A 25604-nucleotide genomic window follows, 5' to 3' on the forward strand; every position below is an offset into this window, starting at 1 on the left:
GGACTTGTAATATAAAATTTTTATATTAATGCACTGGTATTGCAACACATTTATATGAATCGTTTTGGACTTTGGTTTCAACAAAATAGTGACTGCTAAAATCTTAATCTAAAATTATCCAGTAGTTAAATTTTTCATACAAATTTTCCTGTTAAATGTAGTGGATTGGAAGAATATTATAGAATAAAATGGCAATTCTCAAGTAAAGTGCCTCTGAACTGTGCAGTGCTAGAGTACTTGAGTGAATGCGCTTAGCAACACCACAGGAAACAGCCTTACTTAAAATCAGAGCATTGATTTATTTGCACTCCCACGTGAACGCATGACATACATGCTCTACTGAATAGCTACAATGCTGTATCTTCGACCGGTGCGTCCATTTAATTTTGACTCTTGATGTTATAATAGGTCTTTATTTTCCTCAAAGGTGGGTGCACCCCATTTTACCATTAGAACCCCAAAGGATGTTGTGCACATGCGCGTTGTGCAATCTACCGGAGCGCGAGAGGTAGGGAAGGGAGTCCTAATGGCGGAGAATGTACGGTCGCCTTTTGACTACCGGGAGCCACCGACCCTCGACAGCGACGGGGATGGGAGCAAACCGCCGCCACCACGGGGGTGAGTGAGCGCGGTGAGCCTCCGGTTTGCCGCCGCGCGGGGTTGTTTTCACCAGGGATTTGTGAGCAAAATGCAAGAGCCCGAGACGCACGCGCCGCTGCAAGCGTGCACGTTTGTTTAGTTAACGTTAGAAGCCTTTATTCGCGTGCATGTCTTCAGCGTTATGTTGCAGAAAACGAAGCGGAGGAAGTGACTTTTGATTGTTTTTTTGGTTGCAGCCGCCGTGTCCTGTGAGGTCGCGCCTTCCCCTGGCCGCCTCGCTTCGCATTTGATCGCCAGCCTTTCATTTTTGATGTTTTGACGGGACAGAAGTCTAACGCTAGCTGCTAGAAGCTAACAGGCTAGCATTTAGGTTTAGCATTGATGTTAGCATGCACCCAGCAGGAATCATCAGTGTAACTAGCTGATCGGTGATCTGCTCTCTTGTCGCCAATATCTGCCGTATGTCTGATTTCTTTGACCGCAGATCGCTGAATATATTATTCACCGATGTCAGTACATTCATGCTCTCAACGCTGCCTGACTGTGCAGCTGGTGCAAATCATGACTCGTGGCTTGTTTGGCTTTGAGTAAACAAAGTTGCTGACCACGACCAAAATGCATCCGAAAACAGTGGACTGTCACCCGGCTCATTGAATTAAGCACGCTTTGTTGTGATAATCAGTCCACTGTAAATGCATTTGTACAGTCTGACGGGATTGAAGAAAGGGGTGGGGCTATTTCCAATAATTTGATTAAAAATCGTAATATAAGTGAGGTAGCTGAAATCAAAGCTTCCACATAGTTTACAGAAGAACAGTGTTTCCCAGTTATGGTCTGTGATTACCACATCTCTGCTGTTTGGGACTGATTTACACCTGGTTTGACAGGTAAACTTGCTGCACGGACGGCAAACCAGCATTATTGGGCTGAAGTAAATTCCTCTGTAAATTCAAGTAAAGTCAAGGATGGCGGTCGGGCTACATTCCTTGTGTAAACTGTAAATGAAATAATGGATTAGTCGATCAGCAGAAAAAAATAAGCTATTTTGATAATGAATCTATGAGAAATGTTTCGAGCAACAATGCCAAATATTCCCTACTTACAGTTTTTTTATTGTGGAGATTTTGGAGTTGTGGAGTCTAATAAACAATAAAAATGGTCAAAAATAGCCATCACAACAAAATATCTTGTTTTGCTTGACCAAAAATCTAAATACCCACAATTTTTTTTACTTTGCAATGATATTTGATGAGGAAAAGTAGGAAATCCTCTTATTTGATGATCTGGAATCAGACAATAATTGCTATTGTTTCACTATTTTTGCTTGAAGAATGCCTTAAGTGTGATGGGCATAATTTTACAGACCAAACAATTAGGTGATTTAAGTAGAAAATAATCTGAAGATTACTTGATATGGGAAATAATTCTTACTTGGAGCCATAAAGTGACATGATGAACAGTGTGTATGTGCAAGCCTTCACTTTAATGTAATATCTGATTTTGCACAGTAACACTGAACATCCAAAACCATCAATATAGGTTGTGCAACAATCCAAATTTCCATAGGGCTTTGCTTTGATTGCTTATGAAATCAAAAGCATTTAAAATTTTCTTAACTAGAAGAACAACAAACACACCGTTGTCATCACTGTTGCCATCATCTCTAGTTAAATAGTTCATAGCCTTATTGTTATAGTGGATGAGTCACCCACCTGATAGACTCGCTCTGTGTGCATATTGAAGTATCGCTTTTCCACCGGTGTCACATCCTTGGCTCGTTTTGCCTGCCCTCCATCCAGACAGTTCCTGGAGGAAAGTCTTAAGCACCGCTTTTTCTGAATGTGTCATCATGCTAAACAAAGCCCTGGTTTTGTTTTTACAGCCGCGTATGTGGGAGAAAAAGGAAGGGGACACCTGTGAAGGTGTGTGACCGAGCGTATGTGACAGAAGATGAGGAGGAGGAAAGCATGTCAGAACACAGCTACAGTCCTGGTATATATAGAAACACACACACACATTTTTGCTACATGCTGTTGGTGTTTTCTAATGGAAAACAAGTGTTGTTGTGTTGTAGTAAGGAGAGGGATCTTCTGTCTTTCAAATATAAGGCCTGTGGTTGTTGATGAATGCTAAAATATGCTAGATTGAAACAGTCTACTCTGCCCCAGGTGATGGCCAGTACCCAGAGGGTGCAGAAGACCGCCTCCCTCCACCTGGCAGTCCCTATTACCTGCCTGACCCCACTCAGCTCTGGTAAAGAGGACGCCATGGTCTCTGTGATCTGCTTCTTTTTTTAGGCAGGGGATCCACGTTGCTAATGTCTGTTTTATATTTTTCAGTGTGCCAGAGCTGGGGGAGGAAGGGGCGAGTGGTGTTCGGGGGCCTGTGCTCTTCCATCCACCACCCAACTGCCGGATTCGTGAGGTCCACTGTGGGACCCAGGTGCGGTTGGTTGTCATAGCAATCCGAGACATCGCCAAAGGGGAGGAGATCACAGTGGACTACAGCCTGACGGACTGGGGCGAAAATGCAATGGTGAGCAATGCAATGGGAATAAGGAAAGTCATAAAATATTGCAAAATGCAATGGAAAAATTATTTTTTGTCATGGGTATTGTGGGCAAAAACAAAAAAAATGGGAATTGTGTATTAAAATTGAACTTAAAGTGTGATGAAAATGTAAATCCTGTTAATATAGCTACACGTTGAGCTAACAGGGTTTGTTTGAATATGAAATCTCTCTGTCACCAGGAGGATGAGGCTGGCCCCCACCCACTGTCCCTCTCTGTTTCTGATTACCTTACTCCCTCCTGGTCATTATCACCCTCATCCTCCCCACTCACCCACTCTGAACCCAGCGACTCTGATCGTGAGGAGGATGAAGAGGAGGAAGATGACGATGATGACGACGATGATGAAGAAGAGGAAATTGAAGAAATACGGGGCCGAATGCTGCGCCGCCGCAAGAAGCGCAAGATGCCAGCTGCTGTCAATTCAAAGAAGAAGAGCGCGCCCACCTCCTCCAGAGGACCTGGGCGCCCGTGTTCATTTTCCCGCCCAGCACCAGTTGCAGCCCCAGTTAGATCCCAGTCCCAGGCCCCAGTCAACACCTTGGCACCCCCAACCACCAACATCAACAATAACATCAACATAAACATTGGCAGCTCCAGCGGTACCACAGTGACCAGACGGCAGCACTGCCCATACTGCGGCCGCCACTATCGCTCTCTGGCACGCCACCTGGAGAAGCACCACGCCAACCAGCCTGAGGTCAGGACAGCCATGGAGCTGGCACACCTCCACACCTCTTCAAATGGTAGCGCCTCACACCCTCAACCCTCATCGGCCTCCACCTCTGCTCCTCACAGTCATTCCTTTGCTGTCCCTCAGCCTTCTGCCTCAAACCCCACACCGCCCTCTCTCTTCTCCAGGGAGAGGGAATCACCAGCTACTCGCTCGAGCACTGGTGCCGTCTCATTCTCCCTCTCGCTTTCACCGCCTGCTTCGGCTCAACCTGCAGCCCCCAAGAAGGGGCCGAGCTTAAGCCCAGGGCCCAACTCAAAGCGCCCTGCACCCCCAATGGTGTCCAGGGTAAAGAGTCCATCACCTCCTCCCCCATCTACTCCAAAAAGGGGTCGGAGGATGAAGAAAGAAAAGCATGAAGAGCCGCAGAAGGTGGAGGTGGAGAGCTCAAGAAGTCAAGAGGAACTGGTCCCACCTCCCACTCCAGAGCCAGATGTAGATCCAGATGAAGATCTGGAGCTGAGTGGGGAAGGGGAAGATGACGCACCAGAGGAGAAAAATGGAGAGATTGTAAGGTGTGGTTGTCTCTGATACACTTTTCTTTCCCATTACATATTTATGGGTAACATTGGTTTTTAGGTAGTGCATTGTGATTTGAACTGCTATTTCTCTCTCTGTTTCCAGCACAAACAGACATCACATGTCTCCACTGCTCTCCTCCCTCTCTTGTCTGGTCCTCTACCTCCGCCGCCAACAGCACTCCTCTTTCCTTTCTCTAACCCGCTCTCCTCACTCTGCTGAAGCCTGGCGCCTGCTCTGCCATTCCAGCCTCTCCCTGCTCATCCTCTACAACCGCCACCGTGAATGCGAGGTGGCCAAACTCACTGTCCAGGACTACCGCAGCCGTATCACCCCACAGACCAGCTCCAACACCAGCTCCCCCTCTGGCATGGAAGCCCTCCTGTCTCCCTTTGAACGCCAAGTCCTCTGTCATCTCCCTCGGGCTGGTGTTTTGGGCAAGCGCGGTCGCATCCAGCCACTAATTCTCCCGCCACACTGTGAGTCCTGCCTGGACCTGCTTCTTCAAACCAGTCCCAATGTGGGCGTGGACCCAGAGAGCCCCTATGTCTTCTCCCGCCCCTACCACTCTCCTGCCACTCCACTGCGGGGCACGGACCTCCTGAGAAACCTGGCTCGAGCCAGCGGGGCCAAGAACCCTGGAGCACTGACAGCGACGCGAGTGCGGCGACAGGTAGCCATCCTTACCCAGCTGCTGCTATTAGAGGAGGGTGAGGGCCAGGGTGGAGCTACCAAACGCTTGGAGGACTTCCTTGAACGAGAATATCATGTGACTCAGAACTGTTCCACTATCATTCGTGACCCAGCACTCATGGGTCGTGTGGGTCGTGTTGTTCTTTATGGAGAGAGGGAAGGTGTACTTTTCAGAGGGATGAGCCTGCAGCACATCTGCCTTGAGTTGGATGGTAAGGAATTACATAATACATTTTCTGACTTCAATAAAAAATGGTTAGACACCTGGGCCCATCTGCTACTGGGTAAGGTAGGTTTGAATTTCTGACATCTGTTTTGAAATGTTAACTCTTTATTTTCAAAGTGAAAGTATTAAATTTTTTGGACTTCCAGCCACTTAAATGACTTTAAAGGGGTCAGATTAAATTTGTTTGTAGTTTTACCAATGTTAAGTCATCTCCTTTAAAGTTAAAAGAACACTAAAGATTTAACTTCATTACAGAATCCAGGACATAATTTAATGGCTTCATTATAACATTACATTTTAGAGCTGAGCAAATTTTGATGGCACAACATGAGTTTATGATAATGACTCTGCCAGAGGGTCTGTGGGTTTTGCATATTTTACAGCCAGATTCTACTAGTATGCACCATTTTATTAAGAAACATTTTTAATCACTAACAGTTCTGCAGTCGACCCTTTTGCTTAGAAAATGTTAAGCTGTAGCCTCTATTTTATCTCGGTCCCACAGTGATGTCTGGAAACTCGGCAGACTCCTTTTCAGAAGATTCTGAGGCAGAAGAAGAGAAGGAGGATGTTAAAGAGAAGGCTGAGGTGATGGTGAAGAAGAAAGGACCGGGCCGACCACCACGGAAGAAGAGAGCACCCATTCCTTCTCCTGTCAGCCCAGTGATAGCTAACGTCCATAAGAGGCGATGTATTCCACCTAAATCAGGTAACTGTCAGTGTGACTTCCCAAACGTCATCATTAATTTGATGATGTGCACCCTTTGTAACACCCCCTTTATCTTGTAGGGAAGCGTGGTGTGCTGAAACGGCCCTGGTCAGAGGCAGAGCGTGTAGCAGTGGAGACTCACCTGAAGAGAAACCTTATGGAGCTGCGGGTCCCTGCGAAGGCGGACTGCGAGCGCTGCCTCGAACTCTGCCCTCTGCTGGTGAGCAATCAGCGAGACTGGCGGGCGATCAAGTTTTACGTCCACAACCGCATACAGCTGCTGAAGAAGCAGGGGAGGAGGGAGAGCGCCGCCGCAGTCTGCTAGAGCAAGGCAAAGTTTTGGCAGAGGACACATACCATAATGTATAAACCACCAGCAATCACGATGAAGAGAAAAACTCTCGGCCATGATGGAGAGCAGCTTCTCCTTCTCCTTTCTTTAATGGGTGCAGCACCTGAACTTAGGTGCTTTCACAGTATCATCACCCTGGTCATAAGGGAGTAGTGTAATAAAAGTGACTAAGCTAAGAAGCAGATGGGTTGCTCCAGAAAAGGATCATTTGTTCTCAGTGTTGGGGATGCCAGTGTCTGTTTCTGAGATGTGTTTTTAAGTGGTTGGACAAGATGTACTTGTAAGTGTGAATATGAGTTCAGACACAGTGAATGCTTTTTTTTTTAAAGGTCATTTTTCATGTCATTTTTACTTTACTAGATAGTTGACAGTGGAGTGGAGAATGTAGGAGATATGGAAAAGAGAAGGTGACATGCAGCAGAGGTGTTTGGAGTGATGCGGTACACGCTTTAGACTTCTAAACCACCAGGACATGCTACAACTCTTGGTCCTTAGTCTAGCATTTACTTCCACAGAAGGCTGATGACCAAACATGAATGTGTAAAGCTTTGAAAGAAGAAACCAATGGTTCTGATGTTTAAAAATCCCCACAGAAAAACGACATGTCTTCAGGACTTAGACATGTATGAACTTGTATAGTTTGTGTTTGATATTGACTGGCATTGCGCCCCCACCCCATGGCACCCAACTGACAAGTGTATTAAAAAAAAGTATTCTTCAAAGTCTTGGACCATGATGCACCTGTGAATTGGTTCTTGCATACCTCTTATACCATGATCATAGTCAGACTAGTATGTATCAAGGCACGCCTACTTGAATTTATTGCGTATCTGAATTTTTAAACAAATTTTATTTCAGATTCAACATATGGTCGTATTCACAATGTAAATACTTCCTAATCTATGAAAAGTATACAGTAGTGATTATAAAGTTAGTATTGTGTTATGGTGTACATACTGTAAATATTACCTGTACTTATTAAAGTGTATGACATTTTGCTGTGTTTTCTTAAACTGGATTGTAAAGTGAGTTTTACACTGTGGGCACAGAGTGAAACAAAGAAAAATGAAAAATAAATACAGGATCTCAGATTGATTGAGTTTATTCAGAAAGCTGGCTGAAACAATGTGCATACATTAAAAAACAGTTTTAAGTTTTAACAGCAGCAACAATAAATCAAATGTGAAGTGAAACATAATTACTTTCCATCACTCTAAAGCTTCCTTGTCCCAGATGTCAAATACAGTATACTGCAGACATTTACTCACAATATATATGGACTACAGCTGTGATCAGTGGTAGTGCCATTATAAATATCCCCTGATTCTAGGTTCTCAGTTGTGAAGATTGTCTACAGTCATTGATCCTATGAGAGTAAATTTAATATATTTGGCTTATGAAAATCATTGCATGCTATTGTAATGAGTGTGTTCATATTTCTCTGAAACATGTAAAACAAAGATGGTGCTTTTAGTAGAGTATAAGAAAAATATCTTTATGTGCAACAGATGTGCCAACATGTGACAGGAGTGTTTATGTGGTTTGTCAATTCTCACGTGAGTCTCCTGCGTCAAGGTAAACGGCGAACACCAGAATATGCCCGGACGTCATACAACGTTGGCTTCAAAATAAAAGCACAAAATCGGAATGATGTAAAAATTCGTGAATCGCATCTAGGCTGCTCAATATACACATTGTCACATTTACAAAAAATATTTAGCTGTGCAATAAACGGCCCATTGTGGAATAAAATAGCAATTTCACCTTGGCACAATTCCGATTTGAAATTATTTTGAAAAGACTAACTGGAAGTTGCTGTTTTAACTGTGATTCACTTGATAATAGTCATGTCTAAGTGACTCGAGTATCATAGTCCGATTTTTAGCTTTAAGGTGGTACTGTCGTTTATGTACGTCGGTTGGAAATTACTCCACTTAACACTATGTGTGGAGTTAGTTAGCCTGACGTTTTTTGTAAGAATGCGAAATGTTGGTTTGAATCGCTAACGTTAGCCGAGACTGTAGCTAGCTCTCCAGAGCTTTTCGGAAGAGTTGTAGCTAGTTTGCGTTAGCAGCGTAGTTCACTGACCTTCTGCTAAATGGCGACATAGCAACATTTTTTTTCTCATCTCCAAAGTCCGGGACAGCGTCGTAATTTTGCTGGGTTTCTGCTTTAACTAAAATGTCACAACTGGCTGACTCTGACGATACCACTCCATTGCTCAGGGACGATGCGAGCAGGTGAGTGCAGTGATCAGTAGCCACTGACTGGGAAAACTAGCCGTTGTAACTTAGGATGAGTAAACATTCAACAGGAAGCTTTGCAAGTGCATTGTTTACCAAACAGGTCGGCGCTGCTATCACTAACATTGTACTGTATATGATGTTATCCATGCATTGTGTAAACCATTTGGGTCAGGTTGGCTTGCTAGTTTTTATAACAGTCGCCTCAAACTACCCGTCCCTTCTTGTCCCCTTGCCTGTGCGCAGTGATGCCTCTCAGGATGAAGATTTCAAGAGTCGGTGGAGGTCCATCCGAGTCATGTACTTCACCATGTTTCTCAGCAGTGTAGGTGAGGATGCCCACGAGTTATAGAGAATGTAACACTTATACTTTTATAATGTTGAATTCCAGTTGCAGAGACACTTCAATTGGGTCACAACAACTTGTGCATATATAGGGAGAAAAGGCTTCCCTCATGTGGTGGTCAATAGTGATTAAGGCGACCTATAACTGCCCTGTCTGTTGAAGGACTAAATCAGAACCAGTTGTGCTGTTCTGCAACTTGATATGCATCTGATTGCTTGTGTTTCCAGCATGCAAATCATCAGTGTTTTATGTATCCTTTCAGGTTTCACTATAGTCATCACATCACTTTGGCCCTATTTGCAAAAGGTGTGTATGAGGAATTATTTTCATTTGTTTAAATATTGTTGGCTGATGAAATTCAGGCTCTTTGTTTTTGATATTCAAAGGCAATTTTAGCAGGGTAAACAGGAAGTGAAAAAAGAATAATAACACTTAATTTTGCATTTAGCAGAAGTACTCACTTACCCTGTGCTCTAGTCAAAGTGAACAGTTAAACAGTTCTAAATACTTGGTCACATCCTGGTTATGTGTCAAATGTGACCCTATACATCAATAATAGGACTTATATTGCTCATTCATACAGATTGATGATAGTGCCAATGCCAGCTTCCTGGGTTGGGTGGTGGCGGCCTACAGTCTTGGCCAGATGGTGGCCTCACCTATTTTTGGCCTGTGGTCTAATTACCGACCACGCAGGGAACCTTTGGTGTGCTCCATCATCATCAACCTGTCAGCCAATATCTACTACGCCTATGCATACCTGCCCAAGACCAATAACAAGTTCCACATCCTCATATCTAGAGCCTTTGTGGGCTTCGGCGCAGGTGATGTGTGAGATTCTTATTTGCTGTACATATGTCCTAGCTATTTGCTACCATATGATGATGTGGTCTGTGTCACACATACCCCTAAATTAAATTTGGTCTTTTCATGGCAGGCAACGTTGCTGTGGTGAGGTCCTTTGTTGCTGGAGCTACATCGCTGAAAGAGAGAACCAATGCCATGGCAAACATGAGTGCCTGTCAGGCCCTGGGTTTCATCCTGGGACCAGGTAAAGATGGCTATATTTTTTGTCCATTATACTATCAGTTTTGTGTATATAGTGTATGTTGCAAAAAAAGAAGGAAAATGATGTGGATTTAATATTTAACATTTGCACTTCTTTGTATACGTTAGCTCTACAGGCATGCCTATCATTCATTGGAGAGCGTGGTGTGACAGTGAAGGTCATAGACCTGCAGCTCAACATGTACACCTCTCCTGCTTTACTGGCTGCAGCTTTTGGGCTAATCAACATCCTGCTGGTCCTCTTGGTGCTGAGGTGAGGCTTATGTAGTTTATGTAGTAAAAGTAACACTTTTGTTGGTTCATGTATTATGCTTCTCAGTGGTCAAAAATCTTCCTTTAATTTCATCACTGATACTAATTATGGCCTGTCTTGACTCTCACTAACAGAGAGCACCGTGTTGATGACAATGGAAGACAAATTCGAGCCATCAACTGCACATCAGAAGGTATGTGTTGTCTCTTTTTTATATAATTTTTCATACAAACTGATGAAAAATTCACATCTTAACACTCCTCACTTTAGCAGCATCTGTTGGAGAATATTGGTCAGTGTCTCTTGGTTGAAACCTTTATTTTCCCCTTTCTCCTGCAGACAGAGTTGACATTAGCGAAGAAACTGAGGAAACCATTGACCAGGTAGCGGTGCTGACATCCAACATCCTCTTCTTCATCGTCATGTTCATCTTTGCCGTCTTTGAGACGTATGTATTTCATTACAGAATACAGAAGCAGTTAAATCAAATTCATATTATCTTATGCCTGCATCTTTATACTCAACTACATATGTTTTCAAGGCCTGACTGTATATGTTTGTAAATTTTCAGAATTGCCACCCCTTTGTCCATGGACATGTTCGCCTGGACAAGGAAGGAAGCTGTTTTATACAATGGCATCATCATCTGCTGCATTGGATTTGAATCCATCCTTGTGTTTCTGGTTGTAAAAGTAGCTTCTCAAAGGTACCATTACTCATGAACCTGTTAATTATGAAGACACCTCAACTTGCTAGAGTTCAGTTTAACACGAGGAATGTTTATTTCCTTCCAGGGTTGGGGATCGTCCTGTGTTGCTAGCAGGCTTGGCCATAATATTCTGTGGCTTCTTTATCCTGCTTCCATGGGGGAATCACTACCCCAAAATCCAGTGGGCAGGTATGCATTGTTTTGAATTTAACAAATGGTTTCAGTTTCTGTGTTGAAGTGAGTAATTGCTACTAATTGAATTTTCACTTTATTTTGACTGGAATAATAAAGCTTTGTTTTTGAGGTACACTTACATATTTTATTTTTCTTCTTCATAATACAGACCTCAAAAACAACTCACTGGTCAGTCAGATATCTAAGGCCACAACAGCCTCCAACAGCTCTTTGGAGCCAACAGGCTGCCCGTATGAACAGACCTGGTGCCAGTATACTCCTGCAATACACCTAGCCCAGTACATCACATCTGACACCTTGATTGGCGTGGGATACCCAGCCTGCAACGTGATGTCCTACACACTGTATTCCAAAATCCTCGGGCCAAGGCCTCAGGTAAGAAGATTGTAGGGTAATGGAATTGTTATTTTAACAAAGTATTTCTCAGATTGTTGTTTTTATTTTGAAATATGATCTTTAATGCATCTTCTGAGATCCCATAATGTGGATTTTTACTGTTGCCTTCTGCAGGGTGTATACATGGGGTGGTTGACAGCCTCTGGCAGTGGTGCGCGGACATTGGGCCCTGTCTTTGTCTCCCAGGTCTATACCATCCTCGGACCTCGTTGGGCCTTTAGCCTCATCTGCGGCATGGTGGTAGGGGCCATCATTCTCCTCGGCTCTTCTTACCACAGACTCATTGCATTTTCTGTACGTCATGGGAGGACTATAGAATAACAGTTGCCACTGGAGAGACTGATGGCAGTTTCCTACTTTTATCCTCAAAGACTTTTAGCCTAAATCCTGGCTATGATGATGGCTTCTTGTTGCTGTTATTCACTTTACAATGTTGCAACTGATAAGCCTTTGAGAGTTTGAAACTCAGGGTCGACCTTTAAACTTAAAGGTGAAGAGATAAGGCCAGGTTATTCCACATGACTTGACCAAAGATGGCTGCTTCACTTTGAGTTCAAAGGGAGCTAGAACTGCAGCTGCACTTTCACCCACTTGTTGTGAAAGAAGCCATGTGACACATATTCACAATCATGTAAGGCATTGCCTTGTATGAGGTGGGGGCATGATCTCAAACAAATTATAGTTTTAAATCGAGTTACTAAATTTTTGTTACTGGAATATTGTAACTTATAGCACAGGCACAGCATTGTTGGTTTTAGGGATAAATTCATTCTAACATATATGAATACAGTGACTACTTTAGCAAAGCATTTGCAAAACCTGAAAAGGGTTTGAGACTATCTTTGCATTAAAAGAGGAAATTAATTTTTGGAATCCACAGGCACATGAGCAGTCCATGTGAACAACCATGACCTACTTAATGGTCTTGAAAATAAATACTGTCTAATTGTTTATTTAGTTTTAACTGACAGAAACTGTGCTCACTGTTGAAACATGTTTGATTCATTGGTTGTAGCATTTGTTATGCTGAATGTACTAAACTTTCAAAGTTGTTATTTTGCAGTTTCACTGAAGAATATCAAAGATGTTAGTCTTACTGTGCGATGATTTTTATCTTGCAAGAAATGTGACTCTTGAGACATAAACAAATATTACATATAGGGGGTATAAATGAAACATTTCCACATTGAGCTGTTTTCCTCAAAGGGAAAATACTGATATTATTATTCCTGTTTCTGTTAAAAGCTCTACTTGTGGTTGTTTAAAACTACAGGTTGCCTGAAATCATTCAGAAAGTGAAGTGTGAATGTATGTGTGCTTTTGATTAACTGAGTGATGCATTAAAGATTTGATGTTATCTTATGTTCCCAATGTCACTTCATTAATATTGTCATTTTCAATTTAATCTGGATTGATAAAGCAATTAAGTGAGAAAATGCTTTTTCATACCTTATATGCAGGATGGAAGATAATAAATAGGATTATATAGATCATCAGGGGGAATTTCAGTGTTACAGCAGCAAGAGTCAGACAAAGAGGTACGAAATCCTCTTAAGAACAATTTACAAAAAATGAATGAAATTAAAGAAATAACATTTAATTGTCATGTATATTACCTTACCTCGAATTGTGCAAATATTTCTCTGAATATGTGCAAAGGAAATAAGCTTAGTGCAACTGTAATGCATATGTACAAGACAATGTAAATTGTAAATAGACAAATAAAAATAGGACAGTGAATAATGTACTGAAATGACAACGTGAAAACAAAAGTAATGTAGAGATGTCCGTCAATGATTTTAAAGAGGGGGTGTCCATGAAAACGCCTGTATGACCATCTGTCCTGCAGGGGGCAGCAACGGCACCATGGTAGCACCACAGCGCGCATGCGTTTAACAAAAGCAAAGTTCTGGCCGTTCACGCGATGTTAGTTGAGAGCGAGAGCGAAACATGTAGCAGAAGTTAGAAGCGAGTAAATATTAGCGTTAAAGTAATGCAACTTAGTGCGCAATTAACCTTAAGTTAATAGTGTATGAAGCTGTGGGATGGCATGTTTTGCTAAACATGGAGTTATTTAGAGACGACACGGGTAAGAAAATGTTTATTTGCCTCTTATAAGAAGTTGGTGGGTAGTTCAGCTAACAAGCTAGCTCGCGCGTTCTTGTTGACGGTAAATACAGATAAATCACCGTCTGAACCTGTTGGTTTTTATTAAACGTTGAAACGGAAGGATTTAACAATGCTTGTTTCTCTCCCTCTTTTTCAGAGTATAATCACATGATCGTAAGTATGCCGTTTAAATGGTCATATTTGATATTTTTACATCTAAAAGCTATGTCATTGGGCAAGCGCCCACATGTTGGCACGTCTGGTTTATGTGTGGCGATAATGTGATTAACATTGGTATAATTCTTGAGCCAGCACGGGGGGGACATGTCCTCGGTGTGGCAGCAGCTGTCGTGCATGCGTGTACAATCAAGCTACAGCGAATTCGTCAGACTCAACTTTGATCAGAGTCTTCCTGGCTATTTGGCTTTTTGGAGGCACATTAAACAGTGCACGTAGCCACTTCCTGTGAATATTTTGCGCTCAGAAGTGCCTTGTGGGCGCATCCGCCTCTCATGCAAATCAGTGAGCCAATCGGCGTTTTACAACACCAGAGGCAAATTAGCTTCATATCATTTGATCGAAAAACATCCATATACGAAGACCGAACTTAATGGTCACAGAGGTCTGTTTACCATGAACTGCGATATTGTTACGCCCCCCTGTTACTGTTACACAGAAGTGGCACATATCCGGAGGTATATTTACACTGTGTCCTGTCTGTTAAAATTCATCAGAAATGTTTTTCTGAACGTGCACTTGAAGCTTTGAAACTTATCCTTTGCTGTTAAGAATGAAGTTGATACTTAAAGATTAATTTCAATGCAAACATTGTTTACATGCAGTATTTTGCAGAATTTTTCACATATGAGAAAACAATAAAACCTTTGCAAAGCCCCCTTTCTTCTGTTGAATGCTACATTTTTTGCATTAGTTTTTATTGAGATATGACTACATGTTACAGTTGCCAGCACTATCTGCAGCCTGCAGTCTGGCCTTGGCATGCATGTTTCTCCTTGTGCATTCTGGTAGAACTTGATATGCAAACAATGAAATACTTCCCTTTGTAAGCAGAATATAGGAGCCACTGGGGAATCCAAAGGCATCATGCTGTCAGCACCCAAAAATCATAATACAAACAATACCTTTAACAAAACCACATCATCTTACACTACAGATGATCACAAAGCTCTAAAAATACTTAGAGCTTTGTGAACTTTATAACCTGTGAAACAAGCTTGGTAACAATGTTTGGGTGATTGGCTTACCTAATGTAGAATACAGATTATTAAATCAGATTAGATGCATTCTTTTGTGCCGTCACAAGAAAAGTAGTGTGAATGCTGATGTTGGTCCAATGAGTCAACGCCCCCCTCCCTGTGCGTAAAGGAAAGTGAAACTTAAGGATGCAGCCTTTTTCCCCCATTCTGATGGTTGTTTGCAACTATGTGGAACTGACTTTCATATTTCTGTCTCTTCTGTCAAGCAAAGGGTTGTGGATATGTTTGAGAGACGTCCTCATTTTCAAAGGATAGTAAGAATTGGTCTTGGTAAGATTCACATTGAAGATTTCACACTGTACATCTGCTACACACATTTAAATCTGTATTCAGTGTTTTATTTGTGAAATTGTACTGTTTTACGCATTAATTGTGGAACTCATTTTATGAAATGTTTTGGGTAACTGCATAGAGTTATAAAACATAATTTTTCTTAACAGGTATGGACTACAGCAATGAGCTAGATGATACAGGTGAGGATGATTATGAAATTGACAATTGGGTACATGGGCATAACAATTTCCATGGATACTCAAGGGTCTCTGACATGAGTAGTGATAGAAGATTTAGAGGACCCCATACAGGATCATCCAGCTCTTTTTATCAGCCTCCATTGCGTTACTACAGTTCAGTTGATGACCTTCCTCGCCCGCTCTGTGTAAAACTTCCGGCAAAGGAAAACGTAAGCTCACTTTTGTTTTGTCTGCCTTTCCAAAGTTTGACAACTTCATTATGATATGAGGTGATTCTGGAAAGTTCTAATGGTAGAAATCTCTGCAATGTTTGTTTTACATTTCTTGCAGGATACTGAAAGGAAGGCCAGATTATTACAAGAAACGAAAAAAAGCAAAGAAAAGGCTGAGAAGAAGCGGCTTAAGAAACAGGTGAGTTCTGCTTCCTCCAGTAGGAGTTTCATAGTAATAAGTGAAGTTCAAATTGTGTAGACTAAGCATTTGTGTGTTCTTGCCTGACAGAAACAGAAGGAAAGAAAACGGCTTGAGAAGATGAAGAAGGAAAAACAGGACCCCGTAAAAAATGAGGAGGTAATGACCATTTGTGCTCAACATCTTTAAAAGTACATCAAGTTGTACTCAGATTTCAACGGGTGTGTTTTTCTCATTTTACAGGGGGAAAATGATGCACAGCAGTCTAAAGCAGAGGATAATAAACCAGTTAATGACAAGTCCAAAGACAATGCAGATTCCAGTGTTAAACAGCTGGCTTCAGCTAAGGATACAGACAACAGTGACAGCAGTGAAGATGAATCCAGTGATGAAGATAGCGATACCAAGGACGACGGCTGTGACTCTGAGGTACCAAGTGCTTTTATTACAGTAATTCAAACACCCATAATAAAGCAGAGAGGTTTGTCAATGGACTATTGTATTGGTGTCAAATGGTTTATGTATGTATGTTATATGCCTTAAATTCCAAAATTGCACAATATAATAACCCTGTTTATACGCTGCCTGGCCAAAAAAAAAGTCGCCACCTGGATTTAACTAAGCAAATAGGTAAGAGCCTCCTATTGGATAATTACTGCATGGGTGATTATCTTTCAGCTGGCAACAAGTTATTTAACCCCAGCTGATGAAACGAGTAGCTTCTCATCATGGAAATAAATCTTGTAACATTGCAGAAGCTTATCGAAACAATGCCACAGCGAATGCATGCCATAATCAAACCTGAAGGCGGTACAACAAAATATTACAGTGTCTCACCTTTTTTTTGGTGGCGACTTTTTTTTGGTCAGGCATTTTATTAAATAGTTAAAACTTTAGATGGGATCGTATGGCTGGAAAAGTGGTGTTGCTTAGTGATTATACCACCACATGACTGTAGAGGGCGATAGAGCTGCACAGGACTGTTCACCTCCATCATGTGCATTGTTACAGCAGCAGGAAGATGAGGCTGAAATTAATAAATTGAACCTCAGCCACATTATTTGTTCCCGTGAACTTAAGATGAGCGTTGTGGAAGTTTTTCCTCCTGCTGGTGAAGAATGAAATAGAGACTTCTGCCGGCCGACAAGGTTTTATTTTCTTTGCAAAGAAAAGGTCAATCAGCACACAAAGCAGTCTGAGTGAAGAAAGACCCCGAACATGGGGAGACCTAGGCATTTATGCATGAGGAACACCCCCTAAGGTGTGTTTCACATCCTTTTGTCTGCTGTAGGTATTGGCATGGACTCCCTGGGGTGTGTCTCACACCTGGGGTATCCTGCAGGATTTTGCATCCAGGCGATAGGTATTAAGAGGTCTAGACACCACAATCTAATACACAAAAAATCTGATATCTTGCTGAAAAAAAGAAGGAAGCGGGGTACCTCATGGAGAGAACCAAATTGCGATTACAATAGGTATTAAGAGGTCTAGACATTCCAATCTAATAGACAAAGGATCTGGTATCTTGGTGAGAAGGAAGGAAGAGATCCAAATTGCAATTACATGAGTTATGAGTATTTTTCATTTCACAGTGTCTTTAATAGATGACCAATTGTGTTTGTTATTTTTATTTTTTAAGGAACTGGACATGACAAGTACTTTTGTGACTAAAGCTGCTCTCATAGCCAAGCGTAAAGTGGAGCAGAAGTCCAGGCCTGAGCGGAAGGAGAAAAAGAAGATTCCGGTTAAAGAACGTAAACCTGTCCCTGAACAATCCAATGAAGACCCAGAGGTTGAAAAGAAGGTGAGTTATCTTGCATGCAAATCAGTGATTACTTTTTTTTTTTTTTTTTTTTTTTAAAGAACTGAACAATGAATTATTGTTCAATCAACTGCAGTTTGGCCATGATACAGTAATTATTTCTTTGTGTCTTTTGGTAAGTGGGAAAAGGTTGCTCATCTCTCTTACTGTTTGAACAGGAGTCTGCTGCCCCTAGCGTTCCCACTTTAGAGGAAAATATAAAAATAAGTACCGAGCTTGCAGGTAAGTTTAGTTTATCTCATGCACACAAGCTCTCATCCAGATATGTTGATTGTGATTTATATATAATTTATGTATGGCTTTGTGTCAATGAGATTATAATTTTAACTAAAGTTTTTTTTTCCGCCTGCAGTTATTGGAAATAAATTTGCAGGCTCTGGAGACTTTAATATGGCTGTGAAATACTTCACTAATGCAATTAAGTTCAACCCAACTGAGTTTAAGTAAGAGCACCTGCTTTACTTCATTCATGATAACTTTACACATGGTGCTTACACAGCCACTGTTGCAGAGTTTAAACCTGTCATTTCTGTTGCAGGTTGTTTGGCAATCGCTCATTTTGTTTTGAAAAGATGCAAGAATATGAGAAGGCACTGACAGATGCAGAGTTGTGCCTCAATATGTGTCCAGGCTGGGTTAAAGGTCTGTTTAGGAAGGGCAGAGCTTTGGCTGGTCTGAAGGTAAATGGTTTCCCATGGAATCTGCACCAACCATACATATATGGAATACGCACCTTGTTTTAAATACTGTGTATTAGCAGCTGAGTGGCAGTTTGTGTTGGAGGCATGTGTGCTGGGGTAGACAAAATAATGTATTATGCATTCAGAGTCTTCTGCAGCAGCACCACATGAGTTAAGTGGTTACACAGTGTTGACTTTACACTGTTATATTGAACTGTGACCCTACAATCATTGTATCCATCAGTCTGTCTTTCTAAATATGACCCACCTTTCAGCAGTGTTTGTAGCTGTGACTAAACAACTTCCAAGTTGAAGTGCTTTTTCATGAGTGTTTACATTGTTTTGTTTACCCTCATTTCATGTTGGATTGACTTTGGGATCCCTTTGGCCTTGTTGCTACACTACTGAATTAATTCAAAGTGTCACTGAGCTGCACAGGCCCACATTATTTACTCAGACTTGTTTTGACTAGCTGTTGCAGTAAACATTAATAACTGAGCTGATTAGTCCAGCAGCATGACAGTGAATGTGTCTGAACTTTGATTTAGTTCCAAGGCAGAGAGCAGGGAGAGCTAATCTTTTTCTTCTCCCTCCTCCTCCTCCAGAGGTACGGGGAGGCTGCCCAGGCCTTCAGGGATGTTCTCAAACTGGACAGTTCATATTCAGAAGCTGAACAGGAACTAATGCGGGTGCAGATAACACAACTAATGGTGTGTAACAGTAACTTTGTGTTTGTGTAGTCACCAGTGGAGGAGATAGGAAGGAAAATGATGTCAAATTTAGTGATGTACTCCATGTAACCCTTTTTTTTTTTGCATAAATACAAAAACACAGCTTTGTTTATCAGTTCAGTAGTCACCTCTTTGAAATTCTAAGTGATCCGTATGAATATTTTTTTTAACTTTGAGAAATACTGGATTGTGTTCACAACTATTCACTAAATATGTTTTCAACCTGTTTAAAGTTAGCCAAGTTTTTTTTCTCCCCTTCAGGAGTATGGTTTCACTCGGGAGCAGAGCTCAAATGCTTTAATTATTCACGGGACAGTTAACAAAGCGCTAGAGGTGCTGTCTCAATTAAACCATCTACCAGGTGAGGATTAGACTTTTTGTGTTTTAGCATCACTTGAGACACTGCGAGGGAACATTAGTGTAGATTTTGTAGAGTTAGTTACCAGTGTGTGTTTGACGCTTTTTCTTGTGTGTAGGAGCTGTTCAGAATCCCACTCTGCCACCAGCTCAAGTAGTGAACGTCACCGGAGTTTCTCCAGTCCTTTCAGCCAACACGAACCCTGCATCCGCTGCTCCGTCTCGTCCTCTTCAGTTCCAGGACGCATCAAAAACATCACTTAAGAACAAACCTTTAGGCTCGGTTCAGAATATGTCAAATGTCCAGGGGCAACTAAAGCCTGTTTATAATCAGGCCATGAAGAGCAACGAATACAGTCGGTCACCACTGTGAGTATAAATTCATTCACTCTGCAGTGTTTGAATGTCAAGGTGTTTCATTTATAACTGACTAATCAAAGGCATAGCTTTTTAGTTTATCACAGTTGTGAGGGCAAAGTACTGAACTGAAGTGGGGCAATTCTCCCTTAAATGGTTAAAACATAAACTTCAACACACAGATCAATATCAGTGATGTATACATTACTAAGCATTATTGATACCAGTATTAGCCAGTATATTCTGAAGGTTAATTTCATGACTCTTGATCGATTCTCATAGTGGACAAGCTTAATTAACCTCTGCTTGTGGTTATTGGTATTGCTTCACCTAACTAGACAGCAGAAAATCACTGAATGATTTTATGCACTTGAAACTGTTATGAATGATGATGGTTTTATTTAGAAAATGGTTTCTCATAAAATACCAATCAGGTTCTCTGCATAGGTTGTGTCTCATATCATCTGTCACCTTTATTTTCTTTAAATGTGTTCAAATAATCGATATTTTCTTCCGACAGGGAGCTGTTTCCAATTTGGGTGGGAAACTTGATTTCTCCAGTAACTGATGCCGAGATAACCAACCTGTTTAGCGAGTAAGAGAACGTTGGTTTAATGTTCATTTTAGTGAGACAAGCAATAACATGAAAAATTGTTTATTTAAAGCCAGCCTTTATGGACAGCTTATTTAAGTCGCATGGTAAGGAAGCGCTCACACATATTGTCTTCTCCTGCAGGGCTGGGGTTGTCTATAGCGTGAAGGTTCTGGTTTCCAAACGATGTGCCTTTGTAAACTTTACAAAACAAGAGTATTGTGATGAAGCAATCCGGCGCTTTCATGTAAGTATGTCCCGAACTGTTTTTAATGGGACAGTGTGACTACAAACTTTTAAGTAGAAAAAGCTTCCCTTCCTGTGAACCCGTTTCTCTGATTTCATGAGGCCAGTTAGATGTGGAAAATGCTTAGAAGCTGCTACATAATTGGAATGAAAACCTACAGTTTCTTTCAGTGGCTTTTGCGGCATTGAACAATCACCACCTTGTCTTTAGATGAGAATGTATTTTTATCACAAAGTGCTGTCACCTGTTGTTCTGCAAGACTGGCGACAAGGCCAAGTTTCTTCTCTTAATTTAGCTACAAATACCCTCTGCACTGGTCCTAATGAGCCCTGCTGTCTCTTCACGCTCCCTTTCCTGTGTGTGCATATACAAGGCATGGTCAGAAAGATCAGACACTGTGCCTATATCAAGCAAATACTGTACGTGATTTCAATTTGGCTACCATCCCCTTCGAAGTAGTCACCTTGTGCACCGATACACTGCCATGCTTATAAAGCTTCCCGGAAGCCCTGTTCTGTAAGCACATCAAGCACCATCTGCGACTTCTGCTGGATCTCCTCCACTGTGTCAAAATGGCGACCCTTCAGCTCGTATTTCATTTTGAGGAAGTCGCAGGGAGCCAAATCCTGTGAATGTGTGCATTGGTTTTTTGTTGCAACAGCACAATAATCACTCCCCACTCCCCTGATTCAGGCGCAGTCAACTTTTTGATGTCACCTCGTACATAAAGAATAGGATGGCTGATTGGAATGTACTTCTCCCGTAATTAAAATTTTTTTTTTGTACACTTCGTCAGGGCTTTGAGTTGAACGGCATCAAGATTGCTGTGAGATACCCAGACAGGATTCCTCATGGCATGGGCATTTCGAAATCTGCCCTCAAAGCTGATGACCTGCAAGATGAAAACGCGAGGTGAGTGCTTTTTATCACGCATTCATTTTAAAGGAATAGTTCATGATCATTCACTTTCTCTCTTTGTGTGAGATGTTTGCCAAGAAATAGTTCCAGCACATGAACCACAAATTGTTGTTTTTACATTTGTTTGTGTATGCAGTAGACAATGCTCAGCTGATCAAAGAATGATCACTTAAAATTAACTGACCTGAGGAAGCTGGTTGTAGTTTATGTGCTGTTATTTTTTCTCACTGATACCAAATATCTGGCATCTTACTCAACTTATCTGCTTACTAATCCATTTCTTACAGGCAAAATGCAGTTGGAAGCCGAAGACCTTTTCGCCCTTACAGACACGACCACAGAGACGACCAGAAGCACTGACAAGGACACAAGGTGCCTTCGAGCTTCCACAGGTCTGACATATCTCAGTAAAAGCAGAATCACTTAACACTGTTCAGTACAAACAAATTAATGGGATCTACAGACTGAAGTATTGTCTGTTTTAGTGGACCACTGAAATCAATGCTTAATTGTTTTTTAGTTTTTTGTTTTTTTTTTCACTGAAAGTCACTGAAAATGGCTCCAACTTAATAGATAATTATCTTAAATATTTTTTGACCAAAGGTGTAAAAAAAAAACTGATCAAGTATTTACAAAAGCTCTTTGATGCCAACTCTGTTAAAGCCTGACGGTTATTGGTATTTTAAATGTCAGTATAAGGGAAAATCAAGTTTATATTTTACATACTTGCATAATTCATCCAACAGCAGCATTACAGCTGGCACAGTGTTAAAAATATCATACACAACTTTGAAGTTAACTTTAATGTTTTTGTTTCCAATTAAATTTTCTTTTTATTTTTTTTCTCGAGATGCAGGAATCATTATTGGTATACTCAGTAGTGATGCTGACCTTATTTACGTAGTGAAACTTACAGGTATTACAGGAGCCTCACATTTACAACTAAATGATCTTTATTCAGTATCTATTCAGAATCATCATCTATTATTCACTATGCTTTTAATGCACCAGTATCCTATCTATCTATGAACAAGGCTTATAATCCTCTATAATACAGCAGGAACTATTTTGTTGCATAGCTAGTTACTGTTTAATTGTTCATGGTTGATTTTCATCTGTAAGATGACTTGGAGATTAGTTGTTCATCAGTGGTTGGTCATGGGGTGGCATATCTTATGTTTTATTCAGACGCCCTGATTAATGATAGAATTTGTCTTCTTAATTCAAGAATGAAAGATCCTTTCATATTCTGAGTTCCTGTCTCATTATTTAAACATGGTCTTTAACCAACAGGGGGCCCAGAGAATAGATGGGCTACTGAATTTATGAGTTAACACCCTGTTTCCTCGAAACACAAGGGACTCATCACGGCTTCTAATTATATTTAGTCGTATTTTAGATTACATGCTGGAATACTACCTGGTGCGTGTTTGCGGCGAGCGTTGTCACTGGTCAAGTTCTAATTTTAAGTATGCGTACACAAGATGTAATGTGAGTTTAAACGCAATTTCATTAACATTGAACAAGTCTCACAATTTTTCTCCAGTTTGCCAAACTTTGTAACCCAAACATCTTCCAACAGGCCGATGATGGATTAAATCCTTTGGGTAATACAGCACCGTGTTGTGAAAAAGACTTGTTTAATTTTGATGGATATGTGTTGGAATGATGTCACATGTATGAACAATTTAAACTGAACTAATAAAACTTGTAACTGGATCCCTCTATGAAACAGATTGCTGCAGGACCCCACCTTTAGGTGCATTTTTTTTTGTTGTTGATGCATTTGAGTGAAGCATATTTCTAAAGAGATTCCTAATAAATTCAATTATGGCAGAGTAGTTTGACTTACAGTGCACCTGGGGCTTTCAAGGTTGCTGGGGACATTTGGCCTCTGTGTCCAGGCAGTAATCCAGCTTTGAACTTGAGTTGATTGAATTTTCTAAATGTAATCTTCAGGTCTACAAGCCAATAGGTGGCAGCACGTGCAAAGCACTGGATCTGGGCTGAATTAGCAAATTGGAGATTCTTTGAAATGGACTGTGTTGAAAATAATTCCCAGAAACCACAGCATAACTTCCTAATAAATTATGTAGATTATGTATTGAATAATGTAGATTATAAACTTACCATTATGGCACATGGATCTGAAGTCCAGAGTGGGATACAGTGCTCTGCTTCTGCTGCACCTGGAATAACAGCACAAGCTGTGTGAATACAGACTGTCCTGAGCTTAATGTGAAACTGCAGTAATGAGGAGTAGCTCTGGTAGGTCTGTGTGCTTTGTGCAAATGACATTTCAGTGCGGCCTCAATTTTGACAAAGTTCACTTTCATCTAACGGCAGCACAGCTGGTTTACATGAAAGTGTACAAGTAGAACATGTATTGCTTAGGAACCGTGAGAAGCTGCATTTCTGCCTGGAACAAACGCCTTGAAAGATTACCTGTTTGCGTTTGATCATGTAACATCAGCCATGAGGCAATCTGTGGATTGAGAGTGATATCGTCAAAATACGGAAGGACACAAGACTGGCATCCTAGCAACATGGCTACATCTACGCATCTCATCACCTTGTTAAGTCTTCAGCAGCTGCATACAACAGCCTTTAGCGGTTCTAAAGATGCAGAAATGTTCCATATTAATCCTAATGTTCGCCCTGAGGATGTGACTTTGGTGCTTATGTCAAAGTGATGTCTCAAAGGTCACAGAGGAGTTCTCCAAAACTAACTTTAAAAATATAAAAATCTTTTTTTGGATCGGGGATCTAAAACTTAAAATTGTGGGGAAGGTTGGCATGGGCTGAAAAATAAGATAGTTTCCTTTTCCAGGACCAGGTCCAATTATTAATCTACCTTCAGTTTTTAAACTGATATGCATATAAAGGCATGAATCCAAAGCAGTCACAGTCTCAGAGGTCTTTACCAAATGAATGTTTCAGTATGATCAGAAATGTAGCAACTGAGGTCTTTAGCTGGCAGCAAAAACATTCATCTCCCTAATGTGAACTGATTATTGAATTTTTGCAAGTCTAGTGCACCTTTCACCTGTCATCCTTCTGACTTGATATGGGCTTTACTGCTAGTGGAGGGGGGGGGGGGGGCGGAGTGAAGTATTAGTTTGGAGATTTGATGTTACTTTCTAAAAAGCCCCCAGGTCATGCAAATGTGCCAAACAGCTCTTTGTCTCAGTGTTAATTATGCGACTTTTTAAGCTAAGTTGCAAAACAGGCAATGGGGCCTCAAACTCCAGCCTCATTCAGGTCTAACTACCCGCTCTGCTTAATTGTCAACAGAATTAAAGCATAGGTTTAAATGGATACTAAAGAAACAGATGCAGTTTGAAAGCATGGCTGTGAGTCAGCACACACACAGCAGCACTAATGCTTCAGCTGGCGTCACATTTTCACAACTCCTGATCAGTTGTCCTCAAAACACCTGCTGTTTGCAGAGCTATTCCACATGCTTTTTGAAAAATGAGATTAAAATACAAAATCTACAGAAGCTCTGGCAACACTGATCTGGCTTTTTGATGGCAACTTTGGGCTTAATTAAAGCCAGAAAGCCTGTGATGTGCACCCAGCCGTGACTGTGCAGCAGCAGGATACAATAATATCTGTTTCTTTAACCCTGCGCCTTAAAGCGCTCTCCTCGGTCCAGTTCTGCTCAGATTGCCTGTGGCAGAGAAAAGATTTTATCATGTTCCAGCTTCCACCAGGTGAAATGCTGAGGCAAGATGCACATCAACATTACAGGGAAGGAGGGGATAATGAAATACAGTATACCAGGTGATAGCATCTGTAGAACGCAGGTTTGAGTAATTTCCACTCCTTTTTCAGGTTGATGTTTGCTCTTCTTATGGCTGCAGTAAGACATGGTTTAAAAGCCCCAGAGATTTCTTCTCTATAGAGTAAGTTAAATTCTAAATATTTTATCCAAAACCTTCCCTTTTATATCTTAAATCTCTCAAAGTCCAGGATAATAAAACTCAAACCAGACTTGGTATGATTGATAGGCCTCT

The 25604-nt window shown here is 41.2% G+C and overlaps 3 protein-coding genes across 5 annotated transcripts; all 3 read left to right on the forward strand.

Annotated features, from left to right (window-relative positions):
• The first annotated feature begins 500 nt into the window (after window positions 1–500).
• On the forward strand, window positions 501–7486 carry LOC121177427. 2 transcript variants are annotated; one of them, XM_041031763.1, is made up of 8 exons: window positions 501–631; window positions 2483–2592; window positions 2769–2853; window positions 2940–3135; window positions 3351–4417; window positions 4527–5326; window positions 5846–6049; window positions 6130–7486. In XM_041031763.1, the coding sequence occupies exons 2-8, from the start codon at window positions 2568–2570 to the stop codon at window positions 6372–6374; spliced, it is 2622 nt and encodes an 873-aa protein (XP_040887697.1). In that variant the 5' UTR covers window positions 501–631; window positions 2483–2567; the 3' UTR covers window positions 6375–7486. The 2 variants fall into 2 exon arrangements, with proteins under 2 accessions (XP_040887697.1, XP_040887696.1); XM_041031762.1 differs by having other exon boundaries at window positions 509–618.
• A 756-nt stretch (window positions 7487–8242) lies between these two features.
• Window positions 8243–12968, forward strand: mfsd8 (major facilitator superfamily domain containing 8). Its single transcript, XM_041031854.1, has 12 exons — window positions 8243–8641; window positions 8891–8973; window positions 9253–9296; window positions 9574–9814; window positions 9928–10041; window positions 10167–10311; window positions 10446–10504; window positions 10651–10759; window positions 10883–11017; window positions 11106–11209; window positions 11364–11590; window positions 11726–12968. Exons 1-12 carry the CDS (start codon window positions 8583–8585, stop codon window positions 11930–11932), a joined length of 1527 nt encoding a protein of 508 aa, XP_040887788.1. The 5' UTR covers window positions 8243–8582; the 3' UTR covers window positions 11933–12968.
• Window positions 12969–13527: 559 nt separating this feature from the next.
• Window positions 13528–23304, forward strand: LOC121176945 (tetratricopeptide repeat protein 31-like). Of its 2 annotated transcripts, none has more exons than XM_041031087.1 (18): window positions 13528–13700; window positions 13878–13894; window positions 15204–15267; window positions 15438–15679; window positions 15801–15881; window positions 15972–16040; window positions 16125–16310; window positions 17521–17685; window positions 17862–17925; window positions 18056–18146; window positions 18242–18383; window positions 18989–19093; window positions 19376–19475; window positions 19591–19840; window positions 20349–20423; window positions 20565–20667; window positions 21464–21579; window positions 21873–23304. In XM_041031087.1, exons 1-18 carry the CDS (start codon window positions 13676–13678, stop codon window positions 21943–21945), a joined length of 1968 nt encoding a protein of 655 aa, XP_040887021.1. In that variant the 5' UTR covers window positions 13528–13675; the 3' UTR covers window positions 21946–23304. The 2 variants fall into 2 exon arrangements, with proteins under 2 accessions (XP_040887021.1, XP_040887022.1); XM_041031088.1 differs by having other exon boundaries at window positions 13547–13700; window positions 15209–15267.
• The last annotated feature ends 2300 nt before the right edge of the window (window positions 23305–25604 follow it).

The sequence above is a fragment of the Toxotes jaculatrix genome, chromosome 23 (assembly GCF_017976425.1).
Source record: "Toxotes jaculatrix isolate fToxJac2 chromosome 23, fToxJac2.pri, whole genome shotgun sequence".
NCBI classification, from domain to species: Eukaryota; Metazoa; Chordata; class Actinopteri; family Toxotidae; genus Toxotes; species Toxotes jaculatrix.

Coding starts and splice junctions, on each gene's coding strand:
- mfsd8 (XM_041031854.1), top strand. CDS start 8,583: ATGTCACAACTGGCTGACTCTGACGATACCACTCCATTGCTCAGGGAC. Junction 9,815..9,927: donor CTTTGTGGGCTTCGGCGCAG/GTGATGTGTGAG, acceptor TTTTCATGGCAG/GCAACGTTGCTGTGGTGAGG. Junction 10,505..10,650: donor CATCAACTGCACATCAGAAG/GTATGTGTTGTC, acceptor TTTCTCCTGCAG/ACAGAGTTGACATTAGCGAA.
- LOC121177427 (XM_041031762.1), top strand. CDS start 527: ATGGCGGAGAATGTACGGTCGCCTTTTGACTACCGGGAGCCACCGACC. Junction 3,136..3,350: donor ACTGGGGCGAAAATGCAATG/GTGAGCAATGCA, acceptor CTCTGTCACCAG/GAGGATGAGGCTGGCCCCCA. Junction 5,327..5,845: donor CATCTGCCTTGAGTTGGATG/GTAAGGAATTAC, acceptor TCGGTCCCACAG/TGATGTCTGGAAACTCGGCA.
- LOC121176945 (XM_041031087.1), top strand. CDS start 13,676: ATGGAGTTATTTAGAGACGACACGG. Junction 17,926..18,055: donor AATAAGTACCGAGCTTGCAG/GTAAGTTTAGTT, acceptor TTCCGCCTGCAG/TTATTGGAAATAAATTTGCA. Junction 21,580..21,872: donor CTGCAAGATGAAAACGCGAG/GTGAGTGCTTTT, acceptor CATTTCTTACAG/GCAAAATGCAGTTGGAAGCC.